The 24,315-nt window shown below is 37.8% G+C and overlaps 1 protein-coding gene across 17 annotated transcripts in view; it reads left to right on the plus strand.

Annotated features, from left to right (window-relative positions):
• Positions 1–24,315, plus strand: part of ASPH (aspartate beta-hydroxylase) — a 196,527-nt gene that overhangs the window by 140,196 nt on the left and 32,016 nt on the right. For all 17 annotated transcript variants that reach the window (XM_054692235.1, XM_054692242.1, XM_054692249.1 and 14 more), the window contains 3 exons: positions 1,544–1,642; positions 4,402–4,491; positions 9,527–9,664. In XM_054692235.1, coding sequence (XP_054548210.1) covers positions 1,544–1,642; positions 4,402–4,491; positions 9,527–9,664 — 327 coding nt within the window. The remainder of the gene's footprint in view (positions 1–1,543; positions 1,643–4,401; positions 4,492–9,526; positions 9,665–24,315) is intronic.

Raw genomic sequence — 24,315 nt, forward strand, 5'->3', positions numbered from 1 at the left:
GTTTAGAGAAAGAAAAAGTTTAGTGAGGATAAAAGGAACAGAAATAAAGTGGGACTCCCAGGCCATGGAACCAGGCCAGGGAGGGGCAAGGAAGCCAAAGTGGAGTTGTGCCTTCTTTCCCTAATTATTTTAAAGCTCCACCAGTCTCTGTGATTGGTTAGTTCTCGGTGGTCTCACTCGCTGTCTAAATGCCTCTGTGCCCAGAACTAAGTCTCTGTGTCCCAGCCCTTATCTTTTTTTCTTCATTGCCCTCTATTTGGAATGTCTTGTTGACCCTGAGGTCAACAAGATTAGTCCCCTTTGGAATTTGTTGCCCTTATCTCTGGAGGCTTCCTTAACTTTCCTGAAGTCCCTGCACTGTCCTTGAGGCTGCCTAATTATCCCTAACTTGCTCTAGGATTCATAAGGAACCCACAGTGGCTGTGATTCCCCTTTTCTTCTCACATCAGGGATGAAGATAAGCTACAGCATGTTCACCTTAGTCCTTCCTGTACTCAACTTAAAGCCCTTTCATTGTTCTCTTTTGTTTTGTAAATTAGTTTTTCTAAGCAGTTTCACAAGTTGAATCTTGTTTTGATTTCTCACTGCTAATATTTAATTACAGGAAATTTGCATAATGTATCTATAGTCATAATAAATGCATGTGATAATAAACAATGATTTGATTTATTTTAACTATTTACCAAGTTTTATCACAGAATACTGGATTTACTCACCATTTTATTCTTAGTCCTTAAAGCAGTCTGGGCACTCAAAAAATTCGTGTTGAATGAATGGATTGTGATATATTACAAATGCAAATCTAAATTTTCTCTTATATATTTTATAAAAGATAAATATATATATATAAAGAAATGTATAACATTCAGAGTTGACATAAAGTATAGCATATTTAAAGCTCCTTTTCCCTGATTACTAAAAATGTATTGAAGTTCTATTAATTTGTCAGATGCTTTGTTGATTGCATTGTTAAAATGGTGTTTTAATGGTCATTGCCTTTTCATTCACTGCTTTATTCCTGAAGAATTAGAGTGTAGGGCCTCCCCGGTGGCGCAGAGGTTGAGCGCTGGGTTGCGAAGCTGCCCACAGCCTCTGCAGCGCCGGTTCGATCCCCGGCTGCTCCCCAGCCACCGGAGAAGGGTCCCACATGGCACGCAGACCTCTCCTGCTGCCTGCTGCTCCCCTCAGCAGTGTAATTCGGTCCTTCTGCCTGCTGTGCTCCCCGCCCTGGCTCGGGTGAATTCTCTCACCTTCCCTTGCTTCTGACTATACCCAGTGCTTGTATAAATAATTAAATAAATCTTTTTAAAAAAAGTAGTAAAAAAAAAAAAAGAATTAGAGTGTAAATATGAAAACATTTTGAGTCAAGGGTTGAAGGGGTCACTTAAGCCTAGTATATTTCAATGAGATAAAACACTATAGTGATTTAAACTGTACCATCATCATTCAATCCAAGTACAGCAAAGCTAATTAAAATTTGTTTTGACAGTCATTTGTAGATTTTGTAGTCAATCACAATAGCTTTTGTTTTCTTTGGGTTTAGGTTCTAAATGTGACACCTAATGATGGCTTTGCTAAAGTGCATTACGGCTTTATCCTGAAGGCACAGAACAAGATTGCCGAGAGCATTCCCTATTTAAAGGTAACTGTCCCTGCCCTTTCTCTTTTTTCATAGTTGGGGTCCTCTGAGTCATTCCGGATACCCTTGGTTATGCATTGTGATTGATTGGCATGTCCTGCTGAGTCTTTTCATCATCAAAATGTGTACCCTCTGACCATGACATTCACAGGCAGTGTGGCCTTCCCCATAATTGAGTCTCAGGTGTAGAAATACCAACCATTCGAGCAGACTATTGGAAAAAAGACTATGAAGGAATTCCTAAAACTTCAGGTGTTATTAGTTTTTATTTAATAACACAGGTGGACAAAAAGTACTGATAGACTATTTTAAAATATGACAACACATTAAATGTTCCTTTTACAATTTAATTATATACTGAGTCTACTTCACACCAGGACTAGCCAGCCTACAAAGTTAAGGTAACAAATGTATACTAAGTACGTCAAACCTTGAAAAGCCAGATATCTCAAAAAATTCAGAGTAAGATGTGCCATCTTTTTTTTTTCCCTCATATCTAGTCAAATCCTTGTCACTTCCCTGAAATCACATTTGTTCAGTGCTATGGCTATGCAACAGAAATTTCTACACAGTGGAAATGTTCTTTATTTGTACTTTCCAATATGCAGCCAATGTGGCCATTGAGCCCCTGATGTGGAGCTAGTATGACTGAGGAACTGAATCTTTCATTTTAATTTTAATTACTTTGAATTTAAATAGTAACATGTAGCTTGCAGCCACCATATTGGACAGATAGCTGATTAAATACCTGTGAATTTGTTTAAAGTTGCAGTGTAGGGGCCTCCCCTGGTGGTGCAGCGGTTGAGAGCTGGGTTGCGAGGCTGCCCGCAGCCTCTGCAGCGCCAGATCGATCCCCAGCCACCAGCGAGGGTCCCACAAAAAAAAATAAATAAATAAAGTTGCAGTATATTACACTTTGTGATCACTTTCTTATCCAGTTCTTAAACCACTTGAACCACAGGTTCAAGTAGCAACCTGTTTATTGCAAATAGCTTACATCTTTCATTTGGACACCATAGTTTTGTTAAAGACAATTTTAGTTGTTTGCATTAGTAGAGAATCTCAACATTTTAAATAATCATGCAAATTTCTGGTTTTTCTTAAAAGATCACATGTGACCCACATCCCAGAACAAGGCGCTGAGCCATGGTGTCCACTTGAGGTGGGCGTGATCCCTTAGACTTAGTGTTGCTGGGTCTCTGCAACCCTGTATATGTCCTGCCAGACCTTGTGGGAATGTGGGTTACTCTGACCTAAAGCGTTCCCCTTACATTTCCTTCAACATAATAAGGACTTAAGAAGGACCTAATAGTACTCTTTCTCCCTTCAGAAGGGAAAACAGAGGCCTGTTTAGTTTCCAGCAAGAACATTTGACTGTTGGGCCTCCCCGGAGGCGCAGAGGTTGAGCGCTGGGTTGCGAAGCTGCCCGCAGCCTCTGCAGCGCTGGTTCAATCCCCGGAGGGTCCCACATGGCGCGCAGACCTCTCCTGCTGCCTGCCGCTCCCCTCAGCAGTGTACTTCAGTCTGCCTGCTCTGCTCCCCGCTCTGGCTCTGGTGAATTCTCTCACCGTCCCGCGCTTCTGACTGTACCCAGTGCTTGTATAAATAAATAAAAATAAATCTTTAAAAAAAAAAAAAAAGAACATTTGACTGTTAGTCACAAGCCCTGATAAATCTCTCCTACTTTCTTTTTTTATTTTTTTTAAATTTATTTATTTATTTATTTATTTATTTATTTATTTATGCAAGCACTGGGTACAGTCAGAAGCGCGGCAGGGTGAGAGAATTCACCAGAGCCAGAGCGGGGAGCAAAGCAGGCAGAAGGACTGAAGTACACTGCTGAGGGGAGCAGCAGGCGGCAGGAGAGGTCTGCGCGCCATGTGGGACCCTCCTCCAGTGGCTGGGGAGCAGCCGGGAATCGAACCGGCGCTGCAGAGGCTGCGGGCAGCTTCGCAACCCAGCGCTCAACCGCTGAGCCACCGGGGAAGCCCTCTCCTACTTTCTTGAATGTTCCTGCTTCTCTTGTTCCTTGCTGCTACTTTCCAAAAGTGGGCAAATAGAATTTCTTCTCAATGAAAGATAATGGACTTCTTGTTAAAAGGCCTTAAAGATACAGATTTCTTTAGAAAAAATTCCTTAACATTTAAATATTTTAGTTCTATGTGGGAACTATTTAGTTCTATTTTAGTTGTTATGTGGGAGATCGAGGTACAAATAGGATTTGTTTAATAACAGTTACATTTTCCAAGGTTCCACGGCTTTAAACCTACTAGGTTTTATAAAGATATCATGAAAAGGTGAGGATTTATTAGTTTTGAGTAGAAAAAAGTGTTACTTGCAGTTGGGTCTTTATCATATCAAACATCTTATAAGCAACTAAACATTTTGATTCAAGAATAAACCTCCTAGATGACATATGGGCAGATTTGGAGAGCAAAATAAATGTAATTGATACCCAGCCAAAGAAATTCTATGGGATATTGAAATATGAATCGTTCCCACAGAGACAATTTACAAAGCATCACACTAATTTTATGGGCTCTTATATTGTTAATTAATGATAAATGCATTGTTAAATTTAACTTTATTACCTTTTGGTTTTGCATTGTAAATATTGACCAGTAACCTAATTGCCAAACCTTAATACTGAGATGAATTATTTCTGGTCCTCAGATTTTTCTATGATATATATAAACATTACATCATTGAATGAAATCCGGCACTTAATTCTTTCATAAATACTAACGCTCTTCTTTCCATAGGAAGGAATAGAATCTGGAGATCCTGGCACTGATGATGGGAGATTTTATTTCCACCTGGGGGATGCCATGCAAAGAGTTGGGAACAAAGAGGTAATGGGTTTGTGAACTTGTCCTTTCTCACAAAGGATAGAGTGTGTGCGGGACAGGGAGAGAATTATTTCCAGGAGGTTACAATTGAAAAAATTTGGGGGGGGCATAAGATTTTGAAGGTGGCTATTAAGACCATTTAGCTATTTAAATTGTGTTTTGAGGGCCTCCCTGGTGGCGCAGCGGTTGAGTGCTGGGTTGCGAAGCTGCCCACAGCCTCTGCAGCGCCGGTTCAATCCCCGGCTGCTCCCCAGCCACCGGAGGAGGGTCCCACATGGCGTGCAGACCTCTCCTGCTGCCCGCTGCTCCCCTTAGCAGTGTACTTCGGTCCTTCTGCCTGCTCTGCTACCCGCTCTGGCTCTGGTGAATTCTCTCACCCTCCCGCGCTTCTGACTGTACCCAGTGCTTGTATGTATAAATAAATAAATAAATCTTTAAAAAAAAATAAAATAAATAAATTGTGTTTTGAAACATTTCAACAACTTCTGTTTAATCCTATAAATAATTTCTGGAATTTGAATTTTATAATTTCTTTCAAGAAAGTAGCTGAGTAATCATAAGTGTAGCCAATAACTTAATGTGCATCTCAGCATGTATGTGCGTATATCTCTGTGTATATTAAAAATAGTTTTAAACTATGAAATGAAGCGAGTTCTCTCAAATTGTGGCAATGTTTTGGAAATATTTTAATGGTTTGCCTAGATTTTTTATTTTGGAATTTTGAAAAGTGATTATTTTTAGAATGAAGTCTTTATCCAACTGTTCCCTAAACACACTGAACCCAATGGTTGCTATGTAAAGTACCTTCTGAAATATTTAATATCAAGTTTAAGATGAATACTTGTTGCAATAGTAATGACAGCAGCTGACACAGAAAATGTAACTAAAATAAGTTGTTTTCTTTATGATGATGACATTTTTCTCTCTATAATGCCATCTTCTTTAAATGTGACCATTAGATCATTAATCATGACATCATATACTGTAAATTCCCAAACTCTCACAATCCATCATGGTTTGAAGGAAATTGCTGGGCAGCAAATTTTACCTTTCACATTCTACAACATCGTAGGGCTCTGGACTAAGCTCCCATATCGTCCAGGGATGAGAGGGTGGCTGTGACTTGAATCTTTGTAACCATTGCATTCCCTCTATGTAATAAGGTGACGTCTAGGGATAACACAGCTTCAGGTTTCTAAAATTATTAAAGACATGGAGTATCAGAGAAGCAAGGTGGTTTCGTGATGGGGTAATTGCCAGCTAGAGACATACATCAATTTGGGATAATAGAGATTTGGGTGATTGACAACATTTTCTTTGTATGTTTCCACGTATCTGTACCTTTCCTCTTTTAACCTACCAGTCAGTTGAAATAGATTGAGATGTTAAGATGTAACAAGAAAGGAGAAGAAATTGCTGATTAGTAATCATATCTGTGTCCCTTCATTGTTTTAGATGTAAATGCCTGGTACCTCCTTTGAATCAGAGGGATAAGAAAGGTTTTTCTACAGTATCTAACACTGGATAAATGTTCATGTCTGATTGCTATGAATGTAATTGTCACTAATTAATTTACCTTTGAACACTTCAGGGTCCAGGGCAAAAACAGATAAAAGAAGTCTGTGATTTATTCTCACATCTTAGATGAAAAAAGCCCTAACTTCAAGGACAAGGATTTCACTAAACACTTGTTAAGGACTTGAGATTTAAACCTATGGGACTGTTCTATCAGCTTAATTATCATTAATATGCAAACAATGGCACAGTTCTTGAATTTAAAAAGTTCACAAAGATTTAGCCTTTCAGGAGAACAAGCCATGTCTGTAGAAGCCCCGTGTTAATATATTCTTGCTATTAGGTGTAGAAACTGAATTGACTGTCATGCTGAGTTTCTCTGTGGGGATGCAACCATCCTTCATTTTCTTGTACATGGAACTCTATTCCAGGTCCTGAAAGAGAAATAAACCCTCAGTTTCTGTGCTGCAGAGGCAAAAAAATAAAATCACTTAGGAGGATATTTTTCTTTAAAATGGGTTTGTTTTTGTATGGACAGAAAGAGGAAGACAAACCATGATAGTCTTCTAACAATTGAGCCTTAGCTGTTCGAAGTATTTCCCAGTCTCTCAAAGTCCAGATTCCTATGTCTGCTGCCTGCTCGTGTCCCCACGTGGTGTCAGAGACAATTCACTTGTTTTTCTCTAACCCTTTATTCTTCCTGGGTTCCTTCTCTCATCTGATGATAATTAGCCACTTCCCAGGATCAAGATTTGAGTCAGTGTTAGCTCCTCCCTCTTCTCCTACCAGCGGCCTCCTGACCTAGGTCAGTTCAGGGCCACGTACTGGAAAGTTGCTTCCTTGGGTCTTTGGCTTGCATCTCTTCTTCCCTTCTGCTCAGTCAGGGTTGTAACCCAAGCTTCTGCTACCTTCCACCTCAGTGATGGCTGCAGAAGCTGCCTGTTTCTTGCTTGCTTTCTTCTGGGTCCTTCTATGCTCAAACTCCCGACAGTGCAACATAAAAATGAAGTCCTACTTCTGAGTGATGCACTCACATTTCTCCGCATGCTGTTGCAGCCTCTACTTCTTATTTGCAGTGATTATTGTGCCTGTCTTTGCAGCAAGCTCTGAGCAGAACAGACTGCAGCTAAGACCACGTGTAACAGGCTATTCCAAATATGTGGCCTGGCGCTTCATACTTGAACACTTGATCTTTCTAATGAACAAAATGATAACATGATTTTTAAAAGACTTTTAAAGCTTAATATACTTTACATCTGAGTTGTGATTTTTAGACATGTCATTTCTATGTAGTGAGCAAGTGTGTGTGTGTGTGTGTGTAGTTTATACCTGACAATAATCTGAAATATAGCAGATATTGCTATAAAACACATTTTAGAAGTTCTCCTCTTTTAATGTTTCTGATTGGAAATATAAAGGGAAACAGTGAAAAGAAAATTTTCACAGGATTCTAACTTGATCATTGACTTTTATTGTAAGATGGTTTAAATGTGAAAATCAACACAGAAATTGTACTAAATGTACTGGTTGCCCTGTATCATTGAAGATGAGGTTTTTTGAATTCCTGATATATTATTGTGAAGTTTTATTTTTCTAAAAGAAAGCTACAGAGAGCTTTCTCAGAGAGCTTTGTCAGAGAGCTACAAAATTAAAGCCCGTATATGATGTAATAGTGTAAGTTTGAGTGTCAGAAAAGACCCTATAAATAGTTTAAACATATCATTGTAAGTAAAGTGACTTGTCCAGGTATCCAACATGGTAGTGTTAAGGCTAGGACTAAAATCTAAGACTACTAACTCATGAATTAGGGCTATAAGTTTTGTTGTTTTTGTATTCTTTAATAATTTTTATCTCTTCTAGCAATATATCTAGTCCTTAAAATGAATTGTTGATAATTAAAAAATTAATGGACTGTAAGAGTTTCAAAACAACATCTGTTGTAATTAACATTGTTGTCTACTTTAACACTGAATGGTATAGGAAATACAATCTTTAATTGGACAAAAGTAAGTAAACTAGCCAAATTAATTTCAAAGGTAAAATGTTATTTTTTAAAAATCAGACAATTAAACATTTTAAGTTTCTGGTTTTTGAAGAAACTGCTTCACTGTTACAACTTACATGTATTTCAAGGACAGCATATAAGAGTGATTGGCATCTAAGTTCTTAATTGGGACATTAATAACAAAGATAATTATATAAGAATACTTTTGATACTTTGTTATTTTTTTAATAATACAAAGATGGAAGAAAAATGGAATGGAGTTGCCAGTAGTCTTGCAAAATAATTCCAGATATTTATCCTTTTTAAATCTCAGTTTCAACATTTGTTAAATGCAGATATTACGGGTTTATGGAAATATCAATTGAGATTGTACATGTAAAGCAAGTTGTAAACTAAAACATTGACAAAAATATGAAATATTTTTATTTTATACTTTAACACTTGATCTTTCCAATGAACAAATGATGACATGAGTTTTAAAAGACTTTTAAAGCTTAATAATATACTTTACATCTGAAGTATACCTGAAGATATTCTTCAGTATCTTCATAATCAGCTTAATACTAAATGCTGTTATTTATTGATCAGAATGTGTATTTGAGATCATTCAAAAACAAGCTTAGATCAGGCTTCTAATCATGGAGAGGGTTCCATTACGTACACCACTAGATGCATCTTCCTTTCCAAAGACAATGGCGCATTCCTGGTGCAGGAAGCATGTGGGGAGGGCCACAAGGACAGCATATGGTCAGGGCATCATTTGAAGGGGACATATGGAATAGCATACTCTAGCCAGCTGTCCCCAAAATGACTAGTCTTCTTGGAGGTAAGTTGTATCATATTACAACTAGCCTAAAGTCACAAATGTTATCCCTTATGGCAGAAAAAGAAAACAAAAAGGAACATAAATTCCCTTCAAGAAGTATAATATGCTTCATCACTGTATTTATTACCAACTCAGACTACTATTTCCTTTCTGTCTACTTAATTCAGTGGAGGATTTGCATCCTAATACTTTGGGGTAGCCTCCCTCCTTAAATGCACAGGATATGGAAATCTCCTTGTGAAAAATAGCTACTCTCCATTTTAGAATTCCATTCAGTGTGTAAATATCGTTGAAGAAATAATGAAATCATATCCCTTTCCTTTTAAAGGAAACAGAAATGGAACATAAGAAATGCAAGCTAAAATATAAATACTACTTTGGTATCTTAAATTATTTGCCCACTGAACAAATAAGTCTAGTTCTGTGCTAGACACTCCAGGGGACCAAAGTGAGTGAAGCATGAATCCTGTATTCACAGAGCCTACAACCTAACAGTCAAAATAAATGCACACATTTATTTATAATAATACAATTAGAAACCCAGTCAAATATTTTTACCCATGTAACATCATTTGACACTTGACTAGCAAGCTCTTTAGTTAAATGTCACAAAAAATACCTTCCTTTTGGTGACATTAATTTTAAATAAATAAAAATACTTTGTTTACAGTTCAATTTCTCTGTTCTTTTAGGCATATAAGTGGTATGAGCTTGGACACAAGAGGGGACATTTTGCATCTGTTTGGCAGCGCTCACTCTACAATGTGCAGGGACTGAAAGCCCAGCCATGGTGGACCCCAAAGGAAACAGGCTACACAGAATTAGTGAAGGTGAGTGTTAACTTAGGCTTTATCCTCACCTACATCTTGTCTATTTCCTACTTAAAATCAGAGAATGCATCTCTTGGACAAGAATATCAAAGAAGAGACAGTTTTTATTTCCAGTGACATTTACAAAAATTATTGCAAAAAGAATCTTTTTCATCCCATTAACCCAAAGTTTCATTTTAATGGTGAAGAAAGGAATTTGTCTTGTAGAACAGTTTCAAATATTTTGACTTTAGGTCTCTTTAAGAATTTCCTTTTAGAATACTACTCAGAGATCAAAAGAGATAAAACTCAGGCCTTTTTATTTTTTTTAATGATTTTTTTTAGATTTATTTATTTATTTATAGAAGCACTGGGTACAGTCAGAAGTGTGGAAGGGTGAGAGAATTCACCAGAGCCAGAGCGGGTAGCAGAGCAGGCAGAAGGACCGAAATACACTGGTGACAGGAGCAGCGGGCGGCAGGAGAGGTCTGCGCGCCATGTGGGACCCTCACCTGGTGGCCGGGGATCAAACTGGTGCTGCAGAGGCTGTAGGCACTTCGCAACCCAGCGCTTAACCGCTGCGCCGCTGGGGAGGCCCAAAACTCAGGCCTTTTGTGACAACATGGACAGAGCTGGAAGGGATTATACTAAGCAAAATAGGTCAGAAGGAAAAAGAAAAATTGGGCCTCCCTGGTGGTTTAGGGGTTAAGTCTCAGCCCTATCACCACTAAGGCCTGAGTTTGATCCCCAGCGAGGGAGCCAACCCACATAGGACACAGCAGACCTCTCCTGTCTTTTCCGCTGCTCCCCTTAACAATGTATTTCAGTAGATCCACCTGTTCTGCACCCCCCTCTGTCTCTGTTGAATCCTCTCACCCCATCCCCTGTACCTCTGACCTGCACCCCACTTCTTCTATGCATAAATAAATTAATTAATAAACAAATCTTTTTTTAAAAAAAGAAAAGATAAATATCAGATGGTCTCACTTACTGGGGGGCTATTGGGGAACTGAACAAAATGTCAGGCAAAAGACAAAACTTGTAGGCAAACCATAGATCTGAGGCCAGGTGAGGAGGAGGGAGAGGGGACAAAACAGGGGAGGAAAGAGCACAAAAGATTACTATGGTGATGGTCACAGGTGCTATGGTGGTGGGAGAATTATAGGGACTACACATGAGGGGAGAAATCAAATATTGTACAAAAATGAACAGTGAATAAAAAATTAATTAATAAAAGCAAAGAATTTTCCTTTAGAACCTCTTAAACATTACCAAGCACCCCAAGGAGTTTTGGTGAGGAGAGTGGGTATATTTATCAATGGGATTATTAGTTGTATAACTGAAGGAAAAGTTAATATTTATTTGTAAATTCTTTAAAAACAAAGGGATAATTCCATTACATATGTTAATATTAAGTAATTTTAAAAAGTAATTACATATTCAGAACAAAAAATGAAGTGAGAAAGTTGGAGTTGCTTTATATTGTTATAATTCTCTTTAATGTGTCTAATGAGCTTCCAGGTATACCTGATACATACTTTGAGAACCACTGATCCTGTCTGTGATAAAATGTGATAAAAATATTTTTCGAAAATGCTGTGACAGATACCTAGGATAGAGAAGTAAGTGATTCTAACAGCTTAATGACTGAAAAAGAAATGAAAAACGGAGACTTTTGTATTTGTAGATTAAATCCAAACTGTGCAAATGTTTACTATGTCATTTGGGTGATACTGGTCAGAAGTTTGCTATTGCTTTGGTAAGCTCCTCCATAGACACATTCAATTAAAATGCAAGATTAACTCATAGTTTCAATGATACTGTGTTTTACTCAAAATACAAACTACAGCATCTATTTTAAATAGGGTTAAATAGGCTCCAGTGGTATGAGAATCTGCCATATATACCTTGTTTATAAAAAAAATATATTCTGATTTTCAAGCAACTAACTTTACTTTTTTGAGGTATGTTTTCTAACACCATCAAGCAATTCTCCAATTTTCAGTGGACACTGACTACGTGTTCTACAAATGTAACTCAGTTTAGACACTACCTACCTGGTGACATTATATTGATAGATACACCCTCCTCCCATACACAGGTTGGGGACTCAGACCCACAAGTATGCCCCCATGTCAGTGCCAATCCCAAGTTCAGGTTTCCTTCTGTGCCTCTTGGATCAACTGACTAGAAATCAAATGATGCTGTGATCTTCTCCCTGGCTTTGATTATTTGTTTCGATTATTTCACCTTCAAGAACTCAGAAGAATTAACTTACATGTGCCAGTCCATTAAAGGGTATGTTATAAAGGGCATAGATGAACAGGCAGGTGCAGAGTTACATGGAATGAGACCTGGAAGGTTCCTGAACATAGGAACTCTGTCCTTATGGAACTGGGCTAAGCCTCTTCCTGGCCTGTAAACCATTGACCAACCCAGAAACTCATAAAACCTTGTTAAAGAGTTTGTTATAGGGCTTAGAATGCAGCACCACCTCCCCTTCTCAGTAGTCAGTAGATGGAGCTGAGAGTTCCAATCTCTAATCACTGGTCTTCCTGGTAACCTGTCTCATTCTGAGGTTATCTTGGGACCCCAGAGTAAGTTATCTAATTAGCACATACCCAAGTGTACTCAAAAGGGAGGGATTCTCAATTAATAATAAAAAACAACTTCTATGACCCACAAAATCCAAGGATTTTAGGAGCTCTGTGCCTGGGACAGGGACAAACACCAAATATAGTTTTTATTGTACCACAGGCTATCTCCCTGGTTTTTAGCCAAGATCCCTTATAACAAAAGAATCATAACAGTTAATAATATAGGCTTATTACTCAAGTCTCATTGAGTTATTAATGACTCTCAGAGTAAGGCCAGCCAGTGATGTATACAGATCTTCATTAGATTGTGTCAAGTTAGTTCTAAAAGCAGAAGTATATGCTGTCACCGTTTCAGGCATCTAAAATGATATAATTGAACTAAGAGATGATATCATCTTTTGCTTAAGCCTATGTTGATATATTGATGTAATATTTGTCTTCCCTCATTGTATATCCTATTTATTTATTCCCTTACCCTAAACTACTATCTTCCTTCTTTTCATTTATACCCAAACTTTTCCACGTTTGGAAAGGGTATTAGATTTGACTATGTGTACTGTTCTGGTGTAAATTGCAGGTAGCAATAGTCTAGCAAATACCTCTCCCTTGATCCACTTCCATTCAGGTAAGGTAAATTTATATAGGTGTAGAACTAGTGGGCTGTTATCATGGCCAGGCATTATAGCTCCATTCACTCTTCTGGTAGAAGTGAGAAGGGAAAAACAAGATAATTTTAGAGTCTGTGATAGGCATATGAAGGATTTCTACTTTAGTTTTATGTTTTAAATTTTTCATAATGCTTTTGTTAAAGACTATCTTAAATAAAATGTAGACATCACTGATAAATTTGGTTTACCTGGGCCAAATAAAAGTTCCAATATAGTTGACCACATTTATTCTGTATTTCATTGTAAAAGCATACTCTGTAATCATCATAATCCAATTGTAAAGTAGTTGCCATCAGTTAACCATTGAGTATTTTATAGACTGAATCCCTTGGTTTAGTGACAATGAATGCAGATTGATTTAAAGAGGTTATATGTTGAAAGCAGAAATAGTACAAAAGAAACATCTTCCTTAATAAGTCTACTACATTTAGCATTACCAGTGATTATTTCCTTTGTAAAATTCCTCCCTGTCTTGGATTGTATCACATTGAGCTCTTCTGAGTCTCCTCTAATCTAATCCTTTTTCTTGTTCTGTTTTTGAGTGTATTTCCCTACTGTATCTTTTAGGACATATATATGCTTTCAACTTCAAGTATCACAAATACAACTTGAACCTGGCTTAAACAACAATGAATTTGATTGACTCATTGACTCGTGTGAAAGAAGCAGTGGGGTAGATTTCAAAGGAAGTTAATCAGGGGGAAGATTTTCTTGTCTCTATACTTCCCTCATGGCCAACTTTGCCCTTGTGCTAGCTTACTGCACAAGATGACTGCCAGCAGTCCTCACTAGAGTGGAGGGTAGGGCCTCACAATATTGTTGAGCCTCCATATCAGCCCTCAATAACCTTCTAGAAATCTCCTAGCAGGCCATTCTGGTTGGGTCTGATGTCTACTGACATAAAGATATAAGATTTTCCTTATGTTCACAGATCAACCCTTGGAGCCATGAAAAGATCAGATATTTTTAAACCCAGTGGACACCTGAATTAAACAAGGTTTTGTTAGGAAGGAGGAAGAGATCCAGTGGGTGTTAAAAAGGCTACTTACAGTATTCAGAGCCCTTGCTGACTGTGGATGTACACTTGGCTCCAAAATTGTTCTCTGATTTTAGCTCTCCCTTTCATGTCATTCATTTTCTATAAACTCTTTCTCACTCTGGTTCAAATGCCATCAAATTTTCTACTAAACATATGATCCCTAAATAGATTTATCAGTCTTTCCATTTCCTCTCACACAGAACCTCTCAACAAAGGGAAAAAGAGTTACTGGTTCAAAGCAGTTAAGAAAGTCTTTGACTATTCATTGACTGACCATTAAACTGACCATTAAACTAGTCATCGGATACTACAGTGGAGTAATCAGTGCTTTATAGAATTAATCCAAGAAAGCCACTAAACAGATAGCAGTAACAAAGATCAGCCAAAAATAAGGTGTTGGGGAAGGGGTGGATCTGATTTCTAGAGTTGCCACATTTTATTATCTAAAATTTTCAGTTTTCAATAAAACTCAAATGACACACAAAAAAAACCTAGGAAAATAACATATATAGCAGGAATAAAATTCAGTCATTAGAAACTGCTTTTGAGGATCCCAGAACCTGAAATTACAAAAAAAAACAAAAAAAAACCAACCTTTAAATAAGGTATTATAGATATGTTCACATAATTAAAGGGAACTATGTGTAAATAATTAAAGGAAATCATGATCTCAATATCTCACCAAATAAAGACTTTCAATAAAGGGATAGAAATTATAGAAAAGAGCTAGATGGAAAATCTGGATTCAGAACATACACCACCTTAATTTAAAAAGTCACTGGAGGGCTTCCCTGGTGGTGCAAGGGGTTAAGCACCGCACTATGAAGCAATCCGCAGCCTCTGCAGCACGAGTTCTATCCCCTGCTGGCCAGGGAGCTACTCACATGATGCAGCAGACCTCTCCTGTCTCACCCACTGATCCTCTCAGCAGTGCATTTCAGTCAGTTTGCCTGTTCTGTTCCCCACTCTATGTCTGGTGAATCCTCTCACCCCTCTCATCTCTGGCCTGTACCCCAGATTTTATATGCATAAATAAATAAATCTTTTAAAAAAATAAAAAAATTAAAAGTCACTGGAGAGAGTTACAGTTCTCACAGAGTGAAAAAGTTACTGGAGAGGCTAAACAATAGATTCATGCTGATAGAAGAGAGAATCAGCAAGCTTGAAGACGATTGAGATTATGCTCTTTGAGGAACACAAAGAAAAGAAAATGAAGAAAACAAGCTGTGGTGTACCAATAAGTGTACCAACATATGCGTAATGGAATCTTCAGAAGAAGAGAAGAACGAGAGAGGCAGAAAGATTATTTATTGAAGAAATAATGTCCAAAACCTCCCAAATGAAATGAAAAACACTACAAAGTCAAGAAGCTCAGTAGACTACAAGTAGCCTAAACTCAAGAAACATAACTAGATACATCATAGTGAGTGTGTAAAAAGACAAAGACAAGGTGAGGCTCTTGGAAGCAGGGGAGGGAACATGGCTCATCACAGAAAAGCTGTCCTCAGTGTGATTAATAGCCAGCTTCTTATTAGAAACCATAAAGACCAGAAAGCAGTAAGATGACTCTGAATACTGAAAGAGAGACTGTGAACCAAGAATTCTTGATCTAGCAAAACTCTCCTCCAAAAATAAAGAAGAAATTGGCTTCCACTGGTGGGGCAGGTGGTTGAATACAGCGCTGTGAAGCTGTCCGCAGCCTCTGCACGTTGGTTCGATCCCAGGCGGCTAGGGAGAATCCCACATGGCGTAGCAGACCTCTCCTGCTTCGTCTGCTGCTCTCCTCAGCAGTGTACTTTAGTCAGTCTTCCTGTTCTGCTCCCCACTTTGTCTCTGGTGAATCCTCTCACCCTCCAGTGCATCTGGCCTGTACCCTGGTTCTTGTATGCATGAATAAATAAAATCTTAAAAAAAAAATAATAATAAAAAATAAAAATAAATAAAAATAAAAATAAAGGAGAAATTAAGATATCTCCTGATAATTGAAAGATATCCCCTGAATATTAAAAAATAAGCATTTGCTCTATAAGACTGTTCTTCAGGCTAAAATGAAATGAAGTGGAAACACAAACCCACATGAAGAAAAAGCAAATGATAAAATAACTACATGGGTAAAGGTAGAAAGAGACTGTATGTATTTTTTAATTACTCTTTCTTCTTATGTCTGATTTAAAAACAACTATATAACGTGTAGAAAACATGTGTTAATTACTTTATAATATTTAAAGGTATAATTTGTGTGATAATAATAGCACAAAGTGGGAGTAGAATTTCTATATACTACTGAAATTAGATTACTATTAAACTGAACTATTACAGATTGTTTTAATTTAAAGTGGTTGAGAATGATTATTATGCTGATTTAAATTCTTCCTTCTCCATTGAAAAAAGATTAGAAGATTAAGTCTTCCTAAAACTGTGAGGTAGGGGCACTTACAGAGCCTTTACACATATGTAAATGTCTCTCTCAAAAAGCCCTTTCTATGAAATTACTCTTGTGCCATAAAAATATATTTCAGGGTGGCAGGTTTTTGCTCCCTTGGCAACCTGTAACAGAATGTGGAATAAAGCAGCACAGGACTTGTACAGTGAAAATTACAAAACCTTATTAGAGGAAATTTAAAAGCATCTAAATTGGGCCTCCCTGGTGGCACAAGGGGTTGGGCGCCGCACTATGGAGCGGTCCACAACCTCTGCAGCATGAGTTCAGTCCCCAGCCTGCCAGAGAGAAACCCACCTGGTGGGGCAGACCTCTCCTGTCTCACCCCCGCTGCTCCCCTCAACAGTGTATTTCAGTCAGTCTGCTTGTTCTGTTCCCCACTCTGTTTCTGGTGACTCCTCTCATCCCCCGCACATCTCTGGCCTGTACCCCAGCTCTTGAATGCATAAATAAATAAAATCTTAAAATATATATATAAAAGCATCTAAACAAATAAAAACACACCTATGTTTATGTTTCAGAAAATTTAATATTGGTAAAATAACAATTCTTACCAAATTGATCTAAAGCTTCAAAATTCCATGGCTTTTTTTTTTAATAGAAATTGATCCTACATTCAGAATCATTAAAACAATTTTGCAAAAGACGAAGTTGGAGGACTCACACCTTCCAATTCAAACTTACCACAAAGCAGCAGTAATCAAGAAAGCGTAACACTGCCACAGAGGTAGACTTAGAGATCAGCAAAATACAACTGAGAGTCTAGAAATAAACCCTTACATTTATGATCAGCTGTTTTCCAACAAGAGTGCCAACAGTATGAAACAGGAAAAGAATTGTCTTCACAAAGAGTGCTGAGACAACTGGACATCCACATAGAAAGAATGAAGTTACTTCATACTATATATAAAAGTGAACTCAGAGTAGAAATAGATCTAAATGTAAATGTAGTTGATAAATTGCTTTTCATCATATTTTAAACTTTTGCTCTGCAGAGGACATGATCAGTAGAGTGAAAATAAAATTCAGAAATGACCTAAAATTTGCAAGTTATCTGTCAAGGGACTTGTATAAGAATATATGAAGACATCTGTTAACTCATATAAAAACAACTCACTTTAAAAAATGAGAAAGGATTCAAACAAACATTTATTTAAAGAAGATATGTGAGGCCAAGAAGCACATGGAAGAATGAAAGGCAAATCAAAACCACAATGTGGTAACATTCAACAAAGATGAAACTGCTATAACATTAAAGAAAATCATTAACAAGTATGTGGAGAAATTGGAACCTTTACACATTGCTGGTGAGAATGTAAATGGTATAGCCCCTTTTGAAAGAAAGAAATGAAGTACTGATAAATGGTATATAGGTGAACATTAAAAATGTCATGATAATTGAAAGAAGCTAGTCACAAAAGAGCACATATTACATTAGTCCACTTATATAAACTGTCCAGATGAGGCAGATCCTTAAGAGACAGGAAATAGGTTGGTGATAGTCAACGACTAAAGAGATGGGATAAGGGGAGTGATCGCTAATGAATAAAGGGTTACTTTTTGGTGTGATGAAAATATTCTACAATTAGATGTATTAATAATTGTACAACTCTCAGCAGTGTATTTCAGTCATTCTGCCTGTTCTGTTCCCTGCTCTGCCTCTGGTGAATCCTCTCACCTTCCCGCACATCTGGCCTGTACCCCGGTTCTTGTATAAACAAATAAATAAATCTTTAAAAAAATAATTGCACAACTCTATGACTGTACTAAAAACTAAAATATGAAAGTTCATCAAGTAAATTTTATGATATATGAGTTATATTTCAATAAGCCTGTTAAAAATGGGAATTTATATGTATGAGCTCAAGCATGTTAAAAATAAGCAAGTTTCTAGGGGTTGGTGAAGGATTTATGTGTTGCCTTTTCATAGAGAAATACATCCTGGTTTCCAAAAAATAACTTGGAAAACTAAATTTGAAATATTTGCATTATTTAAATAATGTAGCAGGTACAATGTATTAAATATCTCATATTTATAATCAATATGCTGACACTTTTGTATATGATTCTTATAATCTTTACAAAGCCCATCAAGATATGTGCTATTGTGCCATGTTTATATCAGTTAAGATTAGAGAAGTTAAGAAAAATTGCCCAGCATCCCATATCTAATGGTGACAGGCCTAGAATTTTTTTTAAGATTTATTTTTTTTTTTATGCTTACAAGAACTGGAGGGTAGGCCAGAGGTGTGGAGGTGGGAGGATTCATCAGAGACAGAGTGGGGAGCAGAACAAGCAGATCTGAAATACACTGCTGAGGGGAGCAGGGGCGAGACAGGAGAGGTCCACTTTGCCATGTGGGTTAATTCCCTGGCTGGGGATCAAATTCGTGTTGCAGTGGCTGATGATAGCTTGATAGTGCTGAAACTTAACCCCTTGTGCCACCAGGGAGACCTAACAGGACTAGAATTTGAACTGAGGTCTCTGTCCTCAAAGTCTGTACCCTCATCCATACCCCCTGAAAGTACTGATGTTTGCCCTTACGTTTCATATCCTTCTCCTTTTTGCCAGTCAAGTTTTATTTCAAAATTACTCTTTCTGTGTGCTTCTGATTCTAGTCCTGCCTGCTTTAAACTTCTTTATATAAGGAGAAAGGCAGGAACTAGAAGTTAATCCTGGGGTCCCTAAACAACATGGAATCTCAGAGTATGTTGTTATCTTGTGTTTAAAACTTTGGACTGTGCTTTATTATGGTAACCTCATTTATTGTCAGAAATGTTGATTTGATTATGACTTTGTAAAACAAAAGTAATTTCTAGGTGACCTCTCACCAATAACTGATAAGGACCTACTGTGTGAGGATACCTGGGGCCCAGAACATTTAGTTGATACACACTTGCAAATTAAGATTTTCTTCCATTTTCAAATTATATCTGAATATTATGGATCATGGATCATCATCCAGTCATTAACTTCTTAAACTGGAAGCTTCTAGATCAAGTAGCTGTTCTGTTTGGTCACAAATTCTTTTAGAATCATACCCCATATTCTGGCCCTTCTGCGACAATTAACTACTATATATAGCATATTTTCATTTTAGTTATTCTTATTCTATGTTCCAGTAAGATGCAGCATGCAATTTTCTTGAAGTTTCCTGGGGCAGCGTCAGTAAAAGTCTTCATTTTCCCTTTTCCTCTTTTTATTGTTTTTCCCTCTTGTTGAATTGTCATTGTTTTCCCTTGTTATGTAGTTTGCATTTTGGAAACTGTGTGTGGGACTTGGAGTGGGCTGGACATGTTAAAAAGCTACGTAACTCAATGAAAAAAGGGTAAATTTTTACCCCTTTTTAGGTTTATTTTCATTGAAATTTAGTAGGTTTCTGCCCATATCAAAAATTTCAAGGCTCTAAGTGCCCTGGGGGTATTTAACATAGAAATTGAAAGAAAAATGGATTAAAGTCTTTTTTAGGTTACAAATAGAAAAGACCTCTTTTTTTTTTTTTTTTAAAGATTTTATTTATTTATTTATACAAGTACTGGGGACAGTCAGAAGCGCGGGAGGGTGAGAGAATTCACCAGAGCCAGAGCGGGGAGCAGAGCAGGCAGAAGGACCGAAGTACACTGCTGAGGGGAGCAGCGGGCAGCAGGAGAGGTCTGCGCGCCATGTGGGACCCTCCTCCGGGTGGCCGGGGAGCAGCCGGGGATCGAACCGGCGCTGCAGAGGTTGCGGGCAGCTTCACAACCCAGCGCTCAACCGCTGCGCCACCGGGGAGGCCCTAGAAAAGATCTCTTCTAGGTGAGAGAAAAGCCACCATAATCTATACCTTTGCTCTCCCCTTTGTGATCCACATTATTTTAGGGCTAATTTATATGTAAACAAACATGCATAGAAACCACTACAGTAACACTAAACTCACAACAAGCAATAGCAACAGAAAGCTATAGTTTAAAATATCCCCTTTGTATTTATTTTTCCTGCATTCATTGCTGGGAAGAAAGGAAAATCTTTCGCATTCTTTTTTACAGAGCATCTGATCTCATCAAAATAAATAGCATCACAGATATATTTTCCTTTCCTCATATTACAGTTTTTTTTGCAATTGGAGGAGTGCCAAGTAATTTGCCAATAGTGTGACTTGGTGAATAAGAATGACGGATTAGGGTGATACTTTCTCTGTGATTTTCCTTCAGACTATGACTTATTAATTAGGAAATCCAATGTGTATGAATAATGTCTCCTGGACAAAAAGACTTGTCCAGCAATACATTAGTGGTGTGATTAAATATTTGAATGTTTTCACTAAACTGCTTTTGAAATTAAATGGATTATTGAGAAAGAAGCAAAACATATTTTCAGCTTTACAGTTGGAATTAAGCTATACTTTAAGAGGATTAGCCATTTTATTTAAAAGTATAGTATAAAGAAGTAGTGGGAGCAATTCCTCCAGATTAATATTATTTTCCTATTATTTCTAGCATTAACCTATTTTCCTAAATCAAACTTTAAACTTTTTGGGTTCCAGTGGTACTTACAAAAATGATGACATGAGTCCAGAGAACTAATGGAATTGGTGATCATGTGATTTACAGGTGAAAAGTTCTGCCTGGTTTTGGTTGGGCTCAAGACTAAAACAAAACCTGCCATCACAGTTGTTTTGGTGTGTATTTAAATGTGAACCCATAGTAAGAGTCGACACTGTGCTAAGGTTATAGATGATGTCAATTGCAGTAACATAAAAAATGAATAAAATATTTGCTATTATTTGAATCATCTCAAACTACAAGATCATTTTCTTTCTCAAAGCAAACTTGGTGAGTTTTCATTGTTAGTGTGGGGAAAAAATGCCTAAGAATTGACTCTATCTGTGACCCTTTCAGAGGATTCACTGCAATGTGTTTGATATTTCAGATAATCCCAGCTGGACCTGGGGGTTGGCAGTTCTAAAATTTGTAACTTGGTAGGCCATGATCTATTTCTTATTTTATACACACCCACACTGATGTCTCAAATAGACATATGCACGTACAGATCATAATTTGTTTATCTGATAATCAAGTGATTTATTTTATATATATATACAGAAAGCCTCTGTGTTCGGCTTTCAGCCCCTTGAGACTCTGTTCTTTGGGAGTTTTGCTTGTAGCTGTAGCTCCCTCAGGACAGCTTAGCACTCCATTCCCAGTAGGCAGAGCTGGGAGGGAAGACTCATTATCTCCCTCTTGCCTTCTAATTGGGGATGTTGGCCAGAGTCCCTGCTGATCGGGGCTAGGCTATGAGGAATATGTGTCTCCTTTGCCCTCTGAATGCTTGAAACCCTCAGATAGGATGTTTCTTCTGGCAACGTAGACTATCTTTTCTCCTTTCTTCTGGAAGAAATTACCTTCTCTTACTCTCTAGGGAGAACAGAATTTCAGTTCTCCAAGACTTGTGAGAACATAGATGCCTTATGTTCTCCTTTACCTTCAGTGGAGATAATGAGAGACTGTGCATTCAAACACACAATGACAAGGCCATATGTAAAAACAGAACCTTGACCTACAATCTGCAGCATCCTGCCCTGGAAAACAATTCATTTTTTACAATAAACAACCCAGGAAGCCTGATTGCTATCTCTAGTAACAACCTAGGAAACTTAACAATACCTTCTGTGACAGTTGGTTGCAAATGGCCAGGACTTGATTAATAACTGACAGCTTCCCTAATTTTGGTCCCATTCCAACCTTGAAACAACCAGAGAAAGTCAAATAGGCACCCCCAGCCAATCAGGAAGGACGCCCACTCCTACTCAACCTGCCTATAGCTCCCCTGCCTGCAGCTGCCAAATAGGACACACCTGAAACCTTCCCGTCTTTCACAATAGAGCTTTCCCTCACCTCTGCCTGCCTTTGAGCCCCTGCCAGAAGCAGAAGTGGTGGTGGCTGACTCCTTGGTAGAGCAAGTTCAGAATAGCCTTTGTTTTTCCATTGGGTTGGTCTCTGCATTTCCACAATAAGAAATGTTAGATGTTTTCCTATATCTTTATATCCAAATTCAAAAAACAGGAGATGCAATTAAAATGCACTAGGACCAGCAAGAGATTGCTCGTTTAATGCTACTAATTTCCCTGGAGATTTTATTAAAAATTATTGCAAAGAGAATTTGCTGTGAGAGCATGAGACACACTATGGTGTTTGCCCTCACTTCATAACTTCAGCTCAGCACTCAAGGGGATTCCCCACCCCAGGGTATTACTTCTGAGGCTGAGTACTCTGTTACCCATGTCTATCATGGGTATGTTTTGGTTAAATTTAAATAAACTGACTTTATCTCTAAAATATCAACTACAAAGTTTTTAAAATGATGAACTATAGCATGTATGTTCTTCCATAATTAGGTACAATGTGGTATACATTGTACTAAAGTACCATTGTTATCCACTCATTCTTTCTTCAATTTAATGCATAAACTTTAAGTAGAATAGTTTTGGCCACAAGCCACTTACTATAGGGTCAGAACTTTTCAAGGTACAAACCTATCTCTGGGACTTTTCAACTGTTGATCTCCATGTTTTGTTAATGCCCCCTTTCTTAGCAGCTAACCATGCACTGTTACTTGTTTGCATTAATCTGAATTCTAAGAGTTCTTGTAATATGTTTTGTTCCATGTGTTGAAAGCGTACGTCTTCCTGCCTTTTTCCATGGCTGTGTTTTATTTTGCTCTTATTAAATCTGTTTTTTCATCTATTGACTCGTATTTATTCCTGTTCCCTTCACTCTGCTGTTTGGTTTCTTAACTGGAGCTAGTTCCTACCTGAGTCTGTATTAATGTTATGGGTTTAGTGTATCCCCTCAAAACGCATAGTCTAAAGCCCCAACACCCCTAATAAACTGGAATAGTGAGGTATTTGGTGATAGAACCAATTGTCTTTTCAAAGAGTAACTACTTTGAAAGGTAGTTAAGTTAAAATGAGTCCATAAGGGTGGGCCCTAATCTAATGTGTTGCGTGTTCTTATAAAATAAGGAAATTTGGACATAGGGAGGGGTGTGGACATACACAGAGAAAAGCCCAGGTGAGAGCATGGTGAGGAGGTCCGCTGAATGACAAAGCTTAAAAGAAATGAAGCCTGCTGACGCGACACTTTGATCTTTGGCTTTCAACCTCCAGAACTGAGACACAGTACATTTCTGTTGGTGAAGCCGTATTGTCTCTGGTGTTTTGTGTGGCAGCCCTTGCAGACTAATATCAGTGGTGACCTTCTGTGGCAACTCCCCTTGCTTAGCAATCTGCAATGTTTACTAGCTGCCTCAGCAAAAGTATTTCTCTGAAACATCCTAATTTCCTATACAGAGGATGATATTTAAAGCTCAGTTTGATGAATTTTGTTTCATTAGAGCAAATTTAAAATGATTTTTATGTCAAGCTTCAAGTATCGTAATCATTTTTATCAAATGAGCACGTCATGGACTTGGGGGTTTGCCAGCTGAATGATGCAAGGAAAGGGGTGAAAAGAAATCAGGTTGACAATAAATCAGTGTATGGATGAACAGAGTTTGGTTTAAAATGTGAGCTGTGATGCTGAGACTTTTGCTGTTTGTCTACTATCTGTTGCACGAAACATCATTACTCTTGTTTAGTGATCATTGAAGATGCATTTGAGTGACTAGTAAAGGACTTTGCAGGCTAATGAAGTTTGTTTCACTGGAAAGTTGAGTTATATTTGACAAGTTCTTTCTAATCTAAGAAAAGGTAAACTGTCAAAAGTAATCAATTGTTAGAGATATATAGCAAATGAGTGAAGGATTAAGCAAACTAAACATGCATTTAATGTGAAATCACAAATGATAATAAAAGAATCAAAATGGGGCCTCACCTGGTGGCGCAGCAGTTGATCACTAGGCTGTGAAGCTGCCCTCAGCCTCTGCAACGCCGGTTCGATCCCTGGCCACCG

Source organism: Talpa occidentalis, unplaced genomic scaffold, assembly GCF_014898055.3.
Source record: "Talpa occidentalis isolate TD23 unplaced genomic scaffold, MPIMG_talOcc4v2.1, whole genome shotgun sequence".
NCBI lineage: Eukaryota > Metazoa > Chordata > Mammalia > Eulipotyphla > Talpidae > Talpa > Talpa occidentalis.